Raw genomic sequence first — 21,272 nt, 5'->3', positions numbered from 1 at the left:
AAATTTGGGCCGGTCCTAAATCAATTATTAAAGGTTTCACTTATTATAAATAAACCAACTCAATTAAATTAAAGAAAAGAAAATATATGAAGCGGTATAACAATCCCAATGTATATCCTTAAAGTCCAGAATGGATGTTTTATATGATTAATTTCTTCGAACGTAGAAATTTAAAGAATGTTCCAAAAAAGGTTTATAAATACTGTAGCACCGGAGGTCGGTGGTTCGCTGCCCGGAGATCAGTATTCAACATGGTGCCAGGGCGCCTGTTTGTTGAAGAGGAAGAGCGTGAAAATTTTAATTCTGGATCCGGCTCTTGGACCCTGTCTGTGAACAGTCCGAATCAAACATGATCAGAACTCGTACAAAGACAGTTAGCAAACTGGGCAGAAAATGCCAGCAAAAAGATAAGGGGAGGTTGGGGAATACAGCAGATTGTAACTCACCAGACAGGGAAGTTGGCTTCTAGTTTCTGATACGTCGCCAGTCCGGATCTGGAGCTCGCGAAAATGCGGGAGGCTCGAACGTTTCCATTATTTAAAAAAAAAAAATCTTTAAAAGAAATAACTATTATGCTGAGTACTGTACAGACGGACTAAACTACTTAAAGAAATTTACAGGGATAGCATCCCTTGTCTAATCGACTACATTGTAAATTTGCGGCCGAATGGAAGTCTTGTAGTGCATCTCGTTGATAAGCCGATAATCTCAAAACAGTCCGTCTCGAATCGCGACGCGAAGTGTCCGCGGAGGAGCCGCGTCTCGTAATTAAAAGTAATGCTCAATCCAAAGTTGGTGGGGGATGCTAGGGCATCCGGACCGAAAGGTTCCGAAGTTCCCCGAGTGGGAATCACAAAAAACTCTTGACTTCGATATCTCGAAGTTGGTAGCACTGGCCGATTTTAGCGCTACCTGTTAAGGGGTGTCTGAAACAAATAGGGATCGACTCGCCCGAGACGTTTGCTACAGCCTGGGGCTAATGGCGCAGTCGGTGCTGCTCGCTGGTGGCCTACAGGGGAAGGTAGCTGGGAGGTTAGCAAAGTCGCCACCAGATGTCGCGGGCGTCAGCTCCACGAGCTGGCGACAAGAGAAGAAGTAACTTTTTCTGCCGCTAGATGTCGTGTGTGGTCCATCTTTGCATATTTTTTTTCTATGGCAAATCGTCCTTGAAGTCGGCCAATGGCTGGCGGGGTTCACATTAGGGCAATGATCCTGGGCTAAATTCTGAGAATCAAGGTGGGTAGCTGTTGTGGTGAGGGGGGACAAAAAACTCAACGAGGCTGGGAACGAGCATGCTGACGTGACTTTCTAGGAGTGAACCTAAGACGTTTGCTTGACGGGAATAGCTATGGTAAGCTCGTCTCTGAGAAATGGTAACAACTTGTCCAGAGCTGTTGTATGCAGTTTTAGTCATGCAGGGAAATAATGTTACAAACCCTGGACGTGACTGTAAGCGGGAGAAATGTCAACCGGGCTGCCAACGATGTCTTAGACATGCAAAAGATCAGATAGGTCCCTGAGAAAAGATGCCTTGGGCTACTGCAGAAAAGTTTAACTACGTAGAGTACACCAGCCTAACAAAGTGTAAATCACCCAATTGTAACCAAATTATGTAGAAAATAAAATTTCCAAAAATAATTTAAAATTATAATAACAATTAAAAAAAGTGCCGAAAAACTAATTTCCGGCACAACACGTCGGACATTAAAACATGTAGTTTTTGGAGGAAAAAAAGACAAACCTTTATTTTTCATGTTCTTTTGTGACATGTTACACACCCAATTATTTCAATGAAATAATTTTGAACAGTGGCCAGATTTGTGATTGTTGCAGAACTTCATTCTAATAAACATAATATAGACACTCTGTGTTAAATCTTAAAAATACTTTCTCTGTTATTTACAATAAAAATGAAGTTCAGCCATAATTTCAAAGCTGTATACCAGTCTTGGAAACACTTCGGATCATAATTCATATAGAGGTTTTCAACTTATTTTATCGTGATGTACCTGTAGTCAAAGTTTGTTGGTTGCATTCAACCCAGCCTGTAGAAATATAATTTTCATTAGTCTCACTTATGTCATTAACTTTGTAGTTAACCTTTTATTATTAGTTTCTTGTATGTTAACATTGGTTTGATGTAAATAATTATCTTTTAATCACTACTTTTTTTCACCCTGAATCCTCCTTGGATTTTCAACGCTGCTCCAAAAAGCCTCCAAAATCCTGCAATATAATGGAAGAGGTAAAAGTTCCGTATCACATATCCAAGTTTATCCCTTGATCCTGATGTCATGATCCTGTGGTACACAATCCTTGCTGTTTTAATTTGGTACATTAAAAGATCCTGCACACAAAAACTTGAGCGTAAGTTGAATAAAAAATATATTTTTCTTTATATTCAACTTAAGATTATAATTTATTGTTGTATCACAAGTTTTTGTTATGTGTAGGATTTTTCAACGCACAAAATTACAACAGCAAGCATCATGTACCACAGAATCAAAATGTACAGGATAATGCGATCAGGATCAAGGGATAAACTTTGATACGTGATACGAAACACCATGGAAAAAATATTAATCATTGAACACAAGCCTCGGTTCTGGTATCAGGAGGAAACGCAATGAATGTGTGTATGTACACTGTGATTGAAGTATAAGAGAATTAAATTAACATATCAGGGTTCTGTTTCCTTTAACAATTTATTTATAACATGTGGAAAATCCTTAATTTCGTAGATATGGAAGCATTTCTTATAGTGAACAGGCCTTTAGACTTGGTTTAACAAATATTTGACATTTCCACAAAAATTACTTCAACAGCAAAACATGGTATATTTGCAATTACATTTTTAAACAAGCACACATTATGTAACACGCTGAAAAAAATACGTGAGCAAAGATACATAATTATTAGCATACATAAAATTGCTCATACCAGCCAGAGCACAGCTGTGTTTATATAAAACCCAACTGATATAATACTACCAGGCAGTTATGATTTATGAAAGCCCCAAACTTCCAATAAATAAGTTCCTTGCACATTAGCGAAAGGCTTAGCCATAACACAAAATGACTCAAAGTGTATATATTCAATCTGACTAGGGCAAGTGTAGCATAGAAAAACTAGAATTCTGTTACAAAAAGCTTAATTCTCCACAAATTCAGCATAAAGGATTCTTAAATCCACCGTGAAGTGAGTAAATACGCTAAGAAAAAATAGTATACGCTGTAAATAGTATATGCTGTAAACAGTATCCCACATAATTACAACATGCATCATATTTGATGTTACAAACCCTATAGAAATTAACTACTTCATAATGGACAGAGAAAATCGAGTAATCTCCAAAAGTTACACTCATGCAGACGCGACTAACGTAAAAGTAATGAGTAGGCCCTTGACGCCTTTTAACACGGTAACACAGCTCATCAGCAAACATCAAGACCCTACCCTACTGGTTACTAAGTGCAAAGACTCAAATTCAAATTTACTGTTGCACTGAATGGAAAGAAACATTTAATGGTAACAAAATATAGTATTCCCTGGCGAATGCATTACATAGCAAGTAGCATGGCTTTTATGAAAGATCATTAAGTCTCTACTATTGGTCTATCAGACAGCAATGAGACATGAAAGCTAAACCACAATTTAAGCGGTGGTTATCGAAAAAGAATTTAGAAAATATTTGGTTAGAAATATTTGACAGAGTTTACATTTAAGGGGCAAGACCACCTCTCACCCATTGATATAACACCACCACCATTACTCACATAGCCATGTTCTATGTCGCTGTCACCAAGTCCTCGATCTCTGCTCAAAATTTAAGACATGAATGCATAGGGCTCATCTATGCCCTGGGTCCACTCCCGTGTACAGGCGCAGCTGTGCAGTAGGAGAGGGGTGGAGACCTTGAAAGAGGGAGGGAAGGGATGGGAGATTGTCCCAGCAGCCGGGAAGGTCAAATGATGATGTTGGAATCACTTCGCCCCAATCATTTATTTGTATTTAAAAATAATCACATTAACAAAGTAAACATGAGTGCTGTTACCACTCTTCGGTTTTCAGAGTACTGTTTGTTTTTTATTTAATTCCATATATGTATTTTGCTTAGAGTACCTATTCCAACATGTTCTTTGGCACAATAGTAGAAAGTTGGACTCTCATTTAGGAAGACACAGAATGGTAATTATCTGGAGTAAGATCACTTCTGGAGGAGAAGAAGAATAAGAAGAAAATTCTTAAAACTTCTCCCCTCATTCTATTTGATTCAGTTCAACAACATTGCAATATTCCTACAAGTTTACCATTAGTTTAGGTTAGGTTAGCTAGATTAAATATATTAAACAGCCTTTATTGGAATGGATTTTATTTAAAAGTACAATTTTCTGAGTATCAACTATAAGAGCTCTTATTTTTGTACTTGTTTTTGTTTATGTATGGTGTCTACTATCTTGGCCAATAGCTGTTGGTAGACATGCCACACCTTTTAAATAAATAAATAAATAAATAAATAAATAAATAAATTCCTCCTGGATTAAAATCACAGTCCATCCACAGTGATTTCGGTTGTTCATGTTTTCTCGAAATTACTCCTGGAAAATTCTGGGATAGGTTGGCTACATTCTGTTTTGTAGGCCATGGCTGTTTCGTTACTCAATTTACCTTGGTTTGTTAATGAGTGTGTTAGTCTCGTACGATGTCGTAGGCGAGCTGTGAAACTGAAACGTGCAGCCTCGTTCGTGGAGCATGAGCAATATGTGTGTGTTTGCCAGCCTGCCAAGGTGGACATAGAGGCCACCGCGGAGCCGGATCACCACTACCTGGTGCTGCGGTCCAGGGCCCGCCGCATATCCACGGCAACCACGATATGCCTTTTCCTCACCGCCCTGCTCGTCATGAGCATCGGCATCATCGGCGGGATGTACTTGTACCGCCAGTTCGCCCAGGTCGAGGTGAGTGGCAGTGTCTGCACGTCACGGAAGGCACGGAAAATTAAAGAAACCGAAAGGCTGGTCACAAAAGTCATGAATAAGTCATGAACTGTGCTAGAAGTCATGAAACTTAAATGTCCAGCAGTCTTTTGTTGACTTGAAGTTTGTCTGTTTACACCTCACTTTAGAGTGTTGCACATTAAATATAAATAGTTGGAGACTAAACCACTTAAATCGTATGGAAATAATCTCTGAAAAAGTTTTGGTTCTTTAACTTAAAAGTCGCAACGGTCCTGCAAATAGTGTATATACTTTGTATTCTGTTAATTTCGACTACCATTTGTAGAAATTATTTTGTGGTATGAAAAAATTATAAAAAAAAGTTATTAAGAGGTTCTGAATATGTCCTGAAATTGATTCACCAGGTATCTGTAGAGACACTATATTAGCAAATTATGATGATGAGGCTGGACCTATGATTCAAGCCCAGTTTTCTGTGTGTGTCGTGATCTTCAAGCACATTGTGGTAAAGTGGTTTGGGGTCCACTGTAATCTTGTTGTTCCATATTAAGTTTATGTGCATGTGAGTTGTTAACATTAATGGATTCAAGTTGGTGACTTAGCCAGTTTAGCTAAATATTTGTTAATCATTCATTAATGTTAACACACTGTTACTTTTTATTAATGACTAGCAAAATTGTATGTTTAAAAAAAAAAATTGTTTTCTGATTAGTTCACGGGAGAGAAATTTTATGAACATTCAAAATTTTATAAATAGATTTTTATTTCTATAACCAAATAATACTTTGTCCATTTAAGAAGCAAATTTATTTTTCTATGTGTAATACGTACAGTAACCTTTTTCTGCCAGTTACAAGAAAATTGATATAATAAATAATAAAGGAGGGGGAACAGACAAGTAAATCATGTTGTCATAAATAATTTTGATGCACAGTGCTTGAGTGGTCAGACCTGGGTTGGATTATGAGCGGGGTCAATCTAAAATTTTACGCAATTGGAAAACGTGGTAGTTATGCCATGTTGATTTTTTTAATAATTTTCTCTTTATATTATTATTATTTAAAATATATTTCTGGAGTATTAACATAATACCACCCTTGCATTTGTTGTTCTGGCACAAATATTTTCAACAGATATTCACCAAGTGTAATGTAATGGACGTATTAAAAGGTGTGGAAGTGGTAATCACAAACATTTGCGCAACATTTTACACCCACTATCTGTTGCAAATAATTTTTACAGAACAACAAATTGAAGGGAGGTATCTTGTTAAGAATTCAGAAATATCCCTTAGATAATAGCAATGATGAGAAAATGAAAAACTCAACATGCTGTGTGACTATTCTCATAAACCCTGATCATTTGTATTGACCTAAATATTGATAAGTTAAGCCCATTCCTCCATCAATTCATCCATTTTACTTCAAGAGTTACCTGAAATAAAGAAATGGAGAAGTGATGGAATGCTAACCTGAGGAACCCGGAAAAAAAGTTGGGAAAATCATTGGGCTTGACTCTCTAATCAAACTCTGATCAGATTGTGATAGGAAGTGAGTGCATAGGCTAATTGCTGCACCATGAGCACTGAACTTGATACAAACAAGAAGTATTTAAGACTGAGAACATGGTTTAGACAGTGCAGCGAACTAGATTTTATTTCTTCAGATGCATCGTTTTCGTGGGTGGTGCAGTATTCCGTACGATGGTACCAAGGCATCGATGTATCACTCCCTCCAGCAAGACTCTGGATTGGCAGATTCTAAGATGTTCAAGGTAATTGCTTTGATTTCATATGATATTGCACTACATTTTAATACCTATTATTAATTGTAAAAATTTCCCTAAACCGAACCTCACTTCTCTAGTCAACCACGGAAAATTAAGATTCACTCTTTGTCTATAATTGCTGTAGTTCTAAAATAGATTGCAAATACAGTAAAACTCTGTTGTGACTTTTTCAAGGGACTGACTTCAAAAAATGTCTTAGATGAGAAAACTTCTTAAATGGGAAGAGGAAACACTTTTCTTTAGAGTTGCTTAAAAATATACATGAATAAGTTGACAAATGGTAATGTTATCCTATGATAACATAACTATGGCCTAAACCTATAAAACAACGAAAAGTTTAAATTCTTTATTGAAAAAAAAAATCTTACATGGTTGAATTGTTAGGTGACAACATAGTACTAGTAAATAAATAACTATGAAACAAAAATATATTTTGTATCAACTTATAATAGACAATGAAAACTGACCAGAATGTGAGATGGCTAATATAGCATACACAATACTCATAGCTATCGTAGTACACACTCCACTAAAGAGTGCGGGCTATCTAATGTAGTTTACTTGGCACTAGACAGTGCGCGCACTGCATGGAGTTAAAGAGTTATCGATATCCTTATTTGATTACATGCGTGCACTTTACAGGCCTCAACATGCCAACTAGCACTGGCTACATTTTGATACATGCAACACAGTTATGATGGTACAGATAAAGATTATAATGTTTGAAAATAAATTTGCACATCAGGCAGCTTTGTATTTCTGTTAATTAAATAAGTAAATATAATATACTAATTAGTAATGTATTTTAACATTTAAAAAAGAGTTGTAGATGGGGAACTAAGTTTTTGGGCAATTTCTTACACGGGAAGAAATAAGGTTCCGTATTAACCGGAATAGAGGCAGACCTGGAAATCAGTCTGACCCCTACTTTTGGATGTCCCCTTCACCAAAAAATAATATAATTTGTCTCACTTTCACCAACTCATTTTTATTCATCCATTTGTTTTTCTACATTCTGTGCTATCACACATTATTCTCCATTATTCTCTCATAAACCATATTGGCATAGTGTACAACTCTGAAGTTGTAAGTACAAACAGAAGAGTTTATTTCTTGTTTAGGAATGTTAGATTCATATGTGCCACATTTTTTGTCACAATCACAAATGGGTAAATATTCTTACCATTGAGGTAAACGTTATGTTTAAGATTTAAAATATTTTGAAGTGTAAAGAACTACACCAAGAGGAATAAATATCCATAGGGTGTGTTCCTTTAGCTATTTTTTTTTCTTTCAGTATTGTAGGCAGTTAAAAGTAATGGAACACACCCTGATAAAGTAGCCATATTCTTTTCTTTGTAGGTTGGTTATCCTGCAACTAAATATTCTATTTACATTTTTCTCTCATTTGTTGACGGAGAAAATATGAGCATGCTAAAAAGTACATTTGTTCATATGCTGAGACAGATCTTTCTGGGGTCCTAACATGGCCCTGGCTATCCCGGCAGGAAGTCAATAGGCACAAACAACCACAGGAGATAAAAATGATCTAGACCACATGCATATCAGTGAAACGATAAATAATTGATACGAAAACAGGCACAGTGTTGTAGGTTACAAAGTTCAGTGTTGCAAATTACAGTTCATATTCAAGTGACACACGTTAAGGATTGAAAAAAATTATAGAAACTGACAGTTAAAAAATTTTTATTGCTACCTATATGAATATTTTATAACAAAAATTATAATTAGATCGGTTAAAGTTAATATGTATATATTATAGCAATTAATTTATACGGTGGGTATTGGATGGATGTTTGTAGTATGTACTCAAAAATAACACACTCGCTCATTTCAGGTCAGTGTCAAGTAGTACTACTTTAACATAATTTTACAATTATTAATGGCTTGAAAAAACCTGTTATGATTTTTAAAGTATTCTGTTCCCTTTTTACTATTTGTGTTGTATGAACACAAGTAAATTTGTTTCACTTAAGAGGCCACTCCAGTGTTTCAGGGGCACTACGCAACCCGCGTTAACCTCATAAGATTCAATGCTATTTTCATTTTGCTTATAACTAATTAACTAATATAGATTTCGAAATGATGCTTGCTTGATATGTAAGACAACGATGCTCTTATCAAAGCACCTTTCTTCAAAAACGTGCATAAATTATGGTTTTATACTAATCTTTACTGATATGCATCAGTTTGTTTGGACTCGGGGGTAAAATAATTGCTAACCTTTTTCAAACTGCACATGACTGAAAGTGTAGGAAGCAAACCACGGAGCCAACAAGCTACGTGCCAGTGCACTCGCACAGCTGCGAGTTTCGTTGTAGGCCTGGGCAGGGTCGTGATGTTTTGATGTGAAAAGTCCTATAGGTTGAATTGCTGGTTTACATTTTGTGTTGCTGTATTGTTTTGGAAGTTCATCATTGCTAATTGAAATGTGGATGGCAACAGCATGGGATTATACCATAGCACTTTTGAGTTTGTGTTGCTGTACACAGACTACCAGTTAACCTACACATCATTTCCTGTACTTTTACCCCTCCATTTCACCATCTTTTCCCTTTCTTTTTCTTTCTTGGACTTATATGTAACAGGTCATCTAACCTTGTTTCCCTATAAACAATCTGATGTAGAATCCTTGGAAAAATTTAAATATGTATTAAGTCAATTATCTTTAATACAAACTTTAAAGGACCGTCATTTTTAAATTATGAGGTTTGCATCAAACTACGTAATACAAAACCTCAAGAAATTAAAAACAATTTTAAGAATTAACATGTATATGTAGAAATATATTTGAATTGATTGCATTGTGCAGAACATTGTAACAATGCATTTTTTGTAAGGATTTGCTAATATTAAAATGTTTAAAATAAACATCGGTAATCTGTACAAAAAACTTGCAGGGAAAGTCAAGGATGAGAATGTTTGCTGATGATTGCGTGGCATACAAGGTGATGTGGGGTGAGATCAGGCAGGGAAGTGTATAACTGGAAGGGACAGGAGATAAAAGGAGGCCGACAAGTATAAGTACCTAGGGGTGACCCTGCACAATAACCTGGGATGGGTGAAACAGGTTCAGCGGGAAGTTGAGTAAGGGGAGGAGGGTGCTGGGGCTGCTAGGCAGGACCTTGCAGGGAGGAGGGTAAGGGACGTTGGTCAGGCCAATGATGGAGAATGCGGCTGTGATCTGGGATCCCTACCCAGTGACTGTGGTAAGGGAGCTGGAGAAGGTGCAGCGTAGAACAGTGAGGTGGGTGATGGATATGTGGTGGAGAGGTTAAGGGCAAGAGGATGAAATGTGTAGTCAATCAGAGATGATTAAAGAGTTGGCATGGGAAGCATTACAGGGGAGGAGAAGAGTGGAATGGTTAGTCAGGCTGCTTAAGGTGATAAAGGATGAGGGGGAATGGGGACATCTGGGAACTAGCGTACACAGAGGTGGGTATAAAGGACGGAGAGATGGGTGGAAGCTCCAGAGGGAATGGAGGCGAATGGAAAGAGGGAGGCATGCTGCCCTAGCGAGGACAGGGAGGTAGTGGAATGGGCTGGAGGAAGGAATGCTGGCGATGTGAGATGCAAGGAACCTGAGAGGAAGACTAAAGTAAAGGGGGGGGGGAGGGGTGTTATAAGAAAAAGGGAGGACTCATTGCCACCGGGTGAAAGCCCAATGGTGAGTGTAACCAATCAATCAATACACACAATGGTTATCTTGACGATACCACAGAAGAAATGTTATGAGCAGCTTCAATTTTATCCCCGATTTTTAACGTCATCGATCATGATGACAACTGAACAGTGTACTCCGGCAGTTTAATTCTTGGTTTTACTTGCTTTGTGCATATCGAATATTTGAAGCCCCACTTGTAACTTGAATTTGTTACTTTTAAGTAATGTAGCCATTTTCAAATTTTCAAATGCAATAAGAACTTGAATTTAGCAGTTCAGGGATAAAAAAAATAGTTTTAGAATTTTGGAGAGCCATGGTAAACCAGTCAGGTTAGAACATGTATAAAGTGCAAGTTTACCACTGCCAGTCACTACTTAGCTGCGTTGTTTTTTTGCATTTAGTTTTGTTGGTTTCTCTGTGACATTCTTTTCATTGCTTCTTATTTAAAATGTGATTGTTAAACTACATATTTTTTTAATTGTTCAAACAATTGATCAACATATACATTTTTCTTGTTTTCTTTTTTGATCAGTTACTCTTTTAATCATTTGGTTTTTGGTAATATGCATTGTCTCACTCATATTTCATTAGCATTTACATTTTTCTAAACAATTTAGGTACTATTTATAGAAGATTAGGTATTTACTTGTTGTAGTTTTTCATGATGGAAGTCCATTTAATATGTGGTTTATTGTGTTTTCCCCCCTCAAGAGCATAGCTAAATCTGACAATGGCCTAACTGACGATAGTGAACCTCAGTTTTTTGATGAAAAATTTGAGTTGGATCTTGAGAATGAGAACTTTGAGAAGATTGATGTGCCAGACTTCAGAGATGGACGAAGAGGCCGCTTCATCCACGATTTCAATGCGGTATGTCACATCACATCCAAATATTTATTGTACATAGCTGTATGTAGACAATGGTTAAGGTTTAATTTATTTTTAATGGTTGTGCACAGAACAAGACTGGAATTATTGACCTCGATGAAAGCCGCTGCTTTGTGATGCCGTTGGACAGAAACCGAGTGCTGGCCCCAAGATCTCTGTTTGATCTCATCAAGAAAATGTGGGAAGGTGAAGTAATTTTAAGTTTAATTTGTCTGTCAAAATTTAAATTCCATCTTTTGTGATAGTTAATATTAAAATCATGTTAACATAAGCTCACCAGACAAAAAAATTAGTCACCCCTGGATAAATCATTACGAGCATCATTTAATACCATGTAACTCTGCCTCTGGTCTTAATAACTGCGTGGTTTCAGTTAGTCCACAAGGTTTTACAGGTACTTCGCTTCCAGGTTAAGCCACTCGTTGAGGATTTGATCGTGCAATTCCACCAATTGCGGGGATGCTGATGTCTGCTATACAGCTGCTTTTCCATGTCCCACAGATTTTCAATGGGATTCAAATATGGTGACTTTGCAGGCCCATAGAGATGTAATAGGGTGTAGGAGTGTTCATAAAACCAGTCATGTATGCATCCAGCCCGATGAACTTTGCTGTTGTCAAAATCGGGGTATACTCAGGGTGGCCACCAAACCGGAAAAATGGGAAAAACCGGGAATATGTCGGGAATTTGAAAGGGCCCGGGTAAAACCGGGAAACTGTCTGGAATTTTATTTCTTTCCTGGGCAAATGCTGCGGTGTAAATGCGCACAACTTATATAAGACGTACATCGCGGCGTCTGATAATCACGCGGCAAATCTGTACAGTCTCATGTTGGCAGAGACTGTAGTGTTCCCAGGCATGTCATGTTTCTTCTTTCCTCATAGACGCAATACGTCACTAAGGGGGGAGGGGGAGGGGGAATATGAACCGCACTACGGCGTGCAACACGGGGTGTTGTTCTAATTTGTTCTGTTCAGTACAAGTCTTCGAGCGGTTTTAGTCTTACGCTGTGCAGTTTGTTAGGAAGCTATTGCGGCAATGTCTACTAGGTATTTCTGTCGTTATGAGTCTTGAGGTTCCATGGGCGATGCGATGCGAAAGACAGAACTTGTGCGAGATGCAAGATATGCAATAAAAGTTTCAAGATCGATACGATGGGTAGGGGAGCATTTACAAGCCATGCCAAATCTAAGAATTACAATAGAGTTATAAATAACCAATCAAGAAACCTGCAAGTTACAGAATTTTGTTTCCACTCAACCTGCTCAGGATGAAGCCCACGCTTCCTGTAACAAAGTTTTATTAGTACTTTAATTTATACTAGTAGCTTCCAACGGTTTATCGGTGTTATAAACTACGACGTCTTGTAATCCATCGCTTATCAATAAACTGTCAAATATGTCCAGTAACTAACTACACTGCACGTTTTTTTATGAATATTCACAGCTGTGCGTTGAGGCCGGCCGATAAACCTTCCGCATTACCTTACCTTTAACGTCGGTAATGCTATGTTCACTTAAAATTTGTAAAATAATAATACTAAACATATAATTATTATGTACACCAGATCCCCGATTTAACGAAGCAGTGATTTTACGAGTACATTCTCGGGAACCTTAAAAAAATTGGAAATTTTGACCAAAATGTGAAAATCAGAAAAAAATATTTAAAAAAAAAACGCAATGAAAGATCATGTATACCGAATAAAAGCATGTTGGACCTCCTGCGGTCACCAGCAAAGCATAAACATGACCCAATGCGTGGTGCAACTGCTACATCACTTCGTTATTGCTCACGCGAGAGGCGAGACGTGGAATGTTAGAAGGAAGGAAGGGGGAAATGCGGGGGATGACAGACAGCAGCCAGTGTGTTTCCTGCGTGGGGAATAAGTGGCGTTGCTCCTTTTTTTATGCTGTGTGAAGCGACCTTTTTCTATCAACTCACGGGAAAAGATAATTGCTTGAGCTGTCAAAATAAACATCGCTGCGACAGTACAAGACGCGGGCGAGCATCCGGTAGGTCGATGTGTATATCTACTCGAAAAACATATCTCAATTCATGATACTAATAAGATTCCTTATAACTTACACATATAGCCTGATGTTTTCAGCCTGATCCAAGACAAGCAGAAAAGAACCTCAGGGAACTTAAGGCAAAAAAAGTCAAAATAATGAGTGATGCCTTAAAACAGACCGCTCTCATAGACGAAGAAATTTTAAACACAAAAAAGGTTAAAGTTATGTGGCAAATATATATTTAGTAAACTGCCACCTGTTTTTTTAGTTGGGTATGTATCACATTTTGTGCATTTTTGTTTTATATTTAGTACTATACAGTTCCGTGTTTTAAAATGTATTACATAAATAAAAACATGTCATTTTGTATATACAGTAGAATCTCGTTATAGCGAGCACGGTAATAGCGAGAACACGGCTATAACGAGGTATTTTTGAGGAATTTACGGCGTGATCGCTTGTAGCGCGCTTTTGTTATTTGTCTGCTTTATCTCCACCCCTCTCGCTCGCCACTAGACATCTTGCCGTTGACGCGTCACATTCTTCAGCCGTGCAGTCGCCACCTAAGTGCGTGGCTTAAAAATAGAATCCCATCCTTTCTTTCTTTTATCAAACTTCCGTTAGTTATCTGTGCCGTGTGTAGACAAAGTTTGAGATTGGAACAGAAACAACGTAAGAAAGCATTTTTTACAAATTAGAAATATGTATGTTTTTGTTTTTATAATCGCGTATTTTCACGTTTTTCTTTGGTTATCTTAAGAGATAATATTAAAAAGCCGCTCTAAAGAGATTTAATTGTTTCTTGGTTAACAAAAACTATTAATTATCAAATATTGTTAATGGTTTATATTCTATTTATTATTTACGCGACGTCATACTGTACGCGTACGCAATACGACTGGATTCGTTGCTGAAACATAACATAGCATGTTATGCGGTATCAGAAGTAACGAGTAACGTAACGATAGTAACGAGTACTAATTATTATAATAACGAATACATACGGTTACGCATTTTTTCGTTACTTTTACCTCTAGTCGGCACTACCGTATTTATTTCCGAATCGCTAGGGCACTTTTCTTGTAACTTTTGTTTCGGTCAGTTGTTGGGGTATCTGTCCGAGAAAGGGGTGGTGATGGTTTGAGTTTAATCCCAAATTTATTTTCTAAAAAAGTTGACAGGTTTCTTTAAATGAAAAAAGTATGGTTTTCCGGCGACTATTACGTTTGAGGCGTACCTGCGTTGCCGCAGCCACACTCCTGCTTTTTTGTAAGGAATTAAATTGTTGTGCTACACTAGCACCACCTGTTAGCAACATCCCGAACTAACATGGCCGCCAGCAGACAGCCCGCGTCGACGATAGATAGCAAGACAATGCTGCGTCGGCCACGGACTGAGATGCTATACTTACGTGGCGTGGCAGGGTATTCTGGTTATTTTGACGCAATCGGTGATCGCATCCGTACTTATGGGGTATCGTTTTAAAGAGAATTCACACATCTGCTCACAGAAATTAAGATTTCGTTAATATAACCTGTTATTTTCCAATTATACAGGTTTAAACACAATTTTAATGCTATTTTCGGTTAATTTTTATTTTTTGGGGGCCATGATTTGTCCAATTCGGTTATAGCGAGGACACGGTTATAGCGAGGATCAAACCCGGAACCGTGACACCTCGCTATAACGGGACTCTAGTGTATATTGGAAAATCTGGAAAATACCTGGAAAAACCTGGAAAAAACCTGGAATTTTTTATCACAAATATAGTGGCCACCCTGTATACTTATCATGCAGATGTTGACTTAAAGGCAACACCTGATTATCCAGAATGTTTAAATAAACATGCTGGTTCATGTTAGTGGTCACTGCAGTGAGAGAGCCCAATCCATGATATGACAAAACTCGAACCCACCTCCGACTTAGACCTGACCTTGCAAACATCAGGATAAACTCATTAATTGGTGCTCTCGATGACATGCATCATTGGAATACGGGCAGAAAAGTGATTTTCAGTCCACATTATGTTCTGCCGGTCCGTGGCCACGTGTAGTACACCACTTCTTGTAGACACATTCAGTCCGCTGCAAAACACCAATAAATCCCGCGGCTTCAGGCACCGTATGGCCTTGGGCACACACAACTGCCCCTTTTTTCCACTCAGCCACATCCTCGCTTCTACCCTTGTTGATGTGCACTGTCCACTTGAAACACTGTCTCGCTGATCGCTGCTGCCTTATGCTCACTTAGAGGCAGTGCACGTGCTGTTGAGCTCGGGACTCGTTTGCTGCACCATTTGTACAGCTTAACGATCCATCTGTGCTAGCGCACTGGGGTGACTAATTTTTTGTCCGGTGAGCTTATAGTAAAAATGGCTTTCACATAAAGCTGCAGTTTTGAAAATTCATTGATGCCAGCAAATATTTTTTTACCGTAGTGAAAGCGTATTGTGTGTGATGTGAGCTCTTTAACGTGTAGCTTTTCTATTAGTACATGCCTCAAATGTATACAGTTGAGAAATGAGAAACAAAGTACAATTTTCTAAATTTGGTATTTTGGTTAAAAAAAATAAAAAAAATTATATGGATTTAAATGATGCCAAATAATGTGGCTGTGATGCAAGTGTAAAATTTTATTTACACATCTTTGTGAAAATGGATACGTGACATGAAAAGATTTTTTTGAGAGATTCGTTTCTGATTTATTGACTGAATCCTACTTATTAAATTTAATTAATTATTAAAAATTTTCATTTTGTGAAGTTTTAGATTTCTGCAAAATGCCTTATTAGTATGTAAACAATTTTTGGAGATGCATCTTACCAGTTTAACCTTAGCATTTTGTTGCAAGTGTCCGTTTTTAACGTTAGACTTTTCTCATGCCATTGTTAAATTTATCTAGATAAGCTATGTCTCATCAAAGTATTGTGATGATTTTATTTATTTTTGTTATTAGGATACTACGAAGTAAACACAGAAGTTGTGCGAGAGACAATGCGAGTGGTTACCCCCGCTATTACCGACTTCAAGACAGTTGGGTACTACATTGCCCGGGAGTGTGAAGAGAAACCAACGTACATGCTGGAGAAGTATGTTTCTGGAGGTAAATATCTACACACTTCACTGCTTTCATGTTTTTATGGGAAATTATAGTTTTTTTTGTCCATTATTGAAGGCAGTTGCTTTAAAATAGTGACCAATGACACTTTTTTTTTTTGTGCTCTACATAGAATGATTTAAGACAACAGAGGTTGCAAAATCAGATTACCTAATATAGAACAAGATTAATACGTTTAATCAAATTGTCTTCTTTTTAATAATGTTTTCCATAAACGTTAACAAAATACACGCAAAATACAAAATGAGATTAGGCCGGTCCACAAGGACACAAAAAGAGGACAATAATTCAGACAATTTCTTCACCAACATATGCTCCATTAAGGCAGCAGGCAAAATTCATTTAATATGTAACAAGCTATGTGCATATGAAGCAACCATACATGATACAGGACAGAAATTTAGGTTTACTTTAGAAATTGTACGAGCATTTACCAAATATTACATAGAGTACCAACATGCTCCGCGCGGAGCTACAACAAGCAAGTTACAAAAGAAAATATGTAAAAATTTAATATTTAAAGAATCGTAACATGTAGACCAGATATCAAGGCCGGCATGGCCGTTTACAGGTTCCTACGAACCACGAGCTCTCCATACGTAACAAGTGCACGGCCCGAGGGAGCACTTACCCTAGACGTGGCGAGAAACAGATAGGAAAGACAACAGCAAGGCAAAGTCACTCAGGCAGGCAACTCGTGACACCGGAACTTATGGTGCTTAAAAAAATAAGGGACAACGACATAAGGAGACATGTACTTAGGTTCACACCTCTGATTGACATCGAAACTCCCCCAGGCAATTGATCCCGTTAGGGCATGATCCTGGTTAGGAGAATGATGGGTCTTTTACATGCCAGACACTTACCAGTGCCTGACATGGGTTCCAAGAACCGGGAAATATATACGCCATTTCCAATTGCGGCATGTTACTGGAGAGCGCCCGGCTAGGTCGAGAGGTTGAGGAGACCCATCCCAACTTTGGCCCCACCGACCCGCCCCCAGCTCCGTCGTTCACCCCCAGACCTCCTACAGAGCCAGCCCCCTCTGTGGGATCTGAGTAGCTATGACACGGAACCATACCTCTCACATCCCTGGGACCCCTCGGTCACCCAGATACTCGTGATCCAGCTGAGGCCTATCCAACCTCCACTAGCTCAGCAGGCTAGTACCCGAGCTTAAGTAGCTCAACACTTCCACTCGTCAGCAGGGTGGGGACCCCTCGGAGTGTTCTCCAAGCATAGGAGGACCACTACCACCACGTTTTCCTACTCCAATCCTGATCCTGAGCCATTAGAGAAAATCTCAGCAGGGAACTATCACAGTAAAGGATCAGTCCCGTGGCACCCTTCATCTTCAGGTATAGTGCTTTCCCGGGCAGCCTCACGGCGGCAGAGCACCCCCGAATCCAGACAAGGATGTCCTTGGGAACTTGAATATCAGCATATCTCCCGCCTGAAGGTTACAGCTGTGCCAGAGCCCGGGTGCCCGGACCGGGAGCGAACCTCCGCCGCGCTGCCACCCTTCGCTATTCCATATACATCTTGGATTCTTCACGTTGAATCCGATGCTTTGAGACACCAAGAAGGGTTTGGGGGTCCAAAACCCCCCAGTGGATTTTCTGTTGGAGCAAGGCGTAGTCACCTACCCACAGCTTACTAGTCCACCAGAATTCCCGTTCCGACATACCGAGGAAGTCTGAGGAGTGGGCACCCCCGGCATTTCCCATATTTGTTTAAACACTGGCGCCACGAGAAGGCTATGGGTTGCCGTAAGCGGGAGAGGCTATATATTCGCATCACACTCCCTTTTTGGATCTTGCTGAGAGCATCATTCAGATACTAGAGCCGACTACAGCTCCGACACGTCATAGGTCCGCTCTTCATCCCACTGGGTCGACGGGTAACCCCGTGGGATGCAGGACCCTTAAGCCAGCGACATCAGGAGACAATAGGCATGAACGGACGGGAATGCAAACCGCGACATGAAAGAGTAAAAAAAACCTGGAATAGGCGAACCATCGAGGTCCCAGTAGCCATACAAAGACAAACCTGCATGATGGCAAACAATTACCTTACTTTAAACGCTGGGATCCTCGGAGAGAACTGTAGCTACTTTACCACACGGCCATCTCGTGCAAGCAAACAAAAAAATCAAACCACAGCAGTCTCTCCCTCGGCGCCGTCACTGCCTAACAAACTAGCTGATCACATGCTTATCACAACTCAAAGTATGCTAAGCTAAAGAGGCCGAGGCATAGCCGACGGCTGCTTATAAAGCCTCGCATAGAGCGCGCTGCGGTTGGAGCATCGGTGGGGAAGCTGAAAAAAGGAGGGGGGAAACAAACTCACAAGGAAAAGAGGAGAGGGTAGAGAGGGGTGGGAAGGCTGTGACGTAGCAACATGAGGCGGCGGGCCGCTTCAACGTATACTTTAAAAAAATTTTTAATGTTATTTATTTTGCAGTGAAACAAACTGCACTTGTTTTCAGATTATATTAAAATTCCTGATAGCAGTTTATCCCGTCACCTGAATGTCAGAAATTTTTGTGTTCATTGTGAACATCTTGAAATAAGGCATGGCTATGTACACATTTATATTCTGCTATGACAAATCTTAACCTTAATGATGATAGTTAGGGATTCTCTTCACTTTGAATAAAGTATAATTTTTTTAGTATAAGTATTTGATATAAAATCAAATTGAAACAAATTTGTTTTGATATTTGAAAATTTAAATGTTCATACTGGCCTACTAGCTGTCCATGTTTTCATTTGTTAATATAATTTTTGTAGTTTTGAGAATAGCCCTTTGCATGTGAAGTCTAGATGTGAGATGGTTTGGCTAGCATGAGTAAAATACCATTGGCACTAGACATTTACAAATCAGGAAATTTTGAGTTAGAATCAAATTTTTGGGAGAATTGCAAATTATTCACAAAGTATTATTTAATAAAATTTTTTAGTCTGTTTGCTATCAAGATTAAATCAATAATATAAATGCCAGAGACTGGTAAATTTTGATTTTCATTAGGGCTGGTTAGGAATGAAAGCCACCTGTCCAGGGAAGTGGACGTATAGAAGCAGCCAGATTTAACTTGGTTGTTTGAGCAGACAAAATAATATAAAAACCAAAAAAATTCTGGTACCTTCAAGATTATGAAAGATGGTTACTAACAACTATCTTTAAATGTGACTGATGTTTCGAATGACCCTACCTTCATATCAAATTATTTTGCTCAATACTTTTGAATGTTTCTAGCTCATCTGAAAGTGGTGTAGGATTTGTATAGATGAGTAAGTTAGTGAGTCACATATCAGCCTGTATACATATTATTACATGTTGATGAATAAATTTAATATTTTTCACACCTATGTCATTTGGATATTTACTTTAATACATGTACTAAACATTTTTTCACAATGATGGGACAGATTCAGTCTTAATTAGGCAGACATTTAAAGCAGTGTGGTGATTTTGAATTTTTTGGCGGGGTCGAATATTAAAATTTTTAAATTTGATTTTTTTTGTTTACAGGCTAAGAGCTATAAACCTGTAAAATTGAAAGTTCTTTATCTTATCTGTAAGTAGGTTAGAATTTGTCTAGATGAGTGGAACACACATGGGGTTGTATGTTTGTGTTAGATACATGTTGCTGAAGTCAAATACGTACTGAAGACGTATTTACTGACCTTTGTAAGATATCACAGGGAAGTAAATTCTGATGGTAGTGTTTTTGTTTTCTGTTTAGTAATGCGAGTTGAATGATCTTATAATTTTTTTACTTTCAATTTAGTGTTCAAGAGAAGTGTGCCTGGAAAGAGCACGGAATATGCAGGATTTGCTGGCAACAACATATATCAGCTTCACATACTGGGCATACCAGATGATGATGCTGCTGAAGTGAAGAAAATAGAAGAGGCTTAGATGTTTGCTTCGTTTTAAAAGAAGAAAAAAAAAATATTCATGGGGAGAGGGGGGAAACCCCAGAGTTCTGTACTGATAATATAACTTCATTTTTTATAGGAAACATTCTTAGAGTGGGAGGCTGGTGTTTATGGACATCCTGTTGAATGTGTAGTTGTGATTTATTATTGGTTGACCCTTGCATGTATATGCCAGAAATACCTTGTTGGTGTTTTTATCAGAGGATTTAATGGCCACTCAGTATATAAAACAAGCCATATAAAACTTTAAATGTTTTGACTTTAGACACATTATTAAAGACTGTTTGTTGTATATCAATGCGTTTGTAATTGTAGGGGAAGACAAAGGGTTGCATAGTTTAAACAGTTTTGGGAGTCAGGCATTTTACTTGAGAATTATTATTGTGGTTTCAGCAAGATACTGATTGTTTGAATTGTAGATGTCACATTAGCAAGAACAAACCAAAGGGTATATAAAATGTATTCACCTTGTATCTCCATGTATTTAAACATATATTTTGTTAATTGTCTTCATATTGAGACAATAAAAATACTTGAAAAATGGTGTTAAAAATATTTTATTTTGATAAATGTTACAATATTTTTTAGTGTTGGGCCGATTTCTAAAATATACTGATTCCGGTTCCATTTTCGATTCTTAAATTAAAGGGTCGATTCTTCGAATCCGATTCCGATTCCTTAATTTTTATCTGACAATGTTCAACAGAGTAATATACTAAGAAAAAAAAAAGGTAGTTTATGATTTTAAAAATGTAATTGCGTTGTGTTTCATTTTCTGTGCAGAAATTAACATTGTATACAGCTTATATAATGTTAAAAAGTATGTTCATTACCATCAAGTTACGCTACCTTGAATTTCTAGCACAATTTGGCCTTT

At 38.1% G+C, this 21,272-nt stretch overlaps 1 protein-coding gene across 1 annotated transcript in view; it reads left to right on the top strand.

Moving 5' to 3' along the window:
• LOC134534360 (integral membrane protein 2B) overlaps positions 1-20,939 on the top strand; it is a 32,655-nt gene extending 11,716 nt beyond the window's left edge. The window contains exons 2-7 of the mRNA XM_063372793.1: positions 4,779-4,958; positions 6,624-6,731; positions 11,143-11,301; positions 11,391-11,505; positions 16,290-16,436; positions 20,245-20,939. Of these exons, the coding sequence (XP_063228863.1) occupies positions 4,779-4,958; positions 6,624-6,731; positions 11,143-11,301; positions 11,391-11,505; positions 16,290-16,436; positions 20,245-20,375 (840 nt within the window). The 3' untranslated portion in view covers positions 20,376-20,939. The remainder of the gene's footprint in view (positions 1-4,778; positions 4,959-6,623; positions 6,732-11,142; positions 11,302-11,390; positions 11,506-16,289; positions 16,437-20,244) is intronic.
• Positions 20,940-21,272: the final 333 nt, after the last annotated feature.

The sequence above is a fragment of the Bacillus rossius genome, chromosome 1 (assembly GCF_032445375.1).
Source record: "Bacillus rossius redtenbacheri isolate Brsri chromosome 1, Brsri_v3, whole genome shotgun sequence".
NCBI classification, from domain to species: domain Eukaryota; kingdom Metazoa; phylum Arthropoda; class Insecta; order Phasmatodea; family Bacillidae; genus Bacillus; species Bacillus rossius.
The sequence above is the reverse complement of the archived record's forward strand: the minus strand, read 5'-3'. Positions and strand labels throughout refer to the sequence as shown.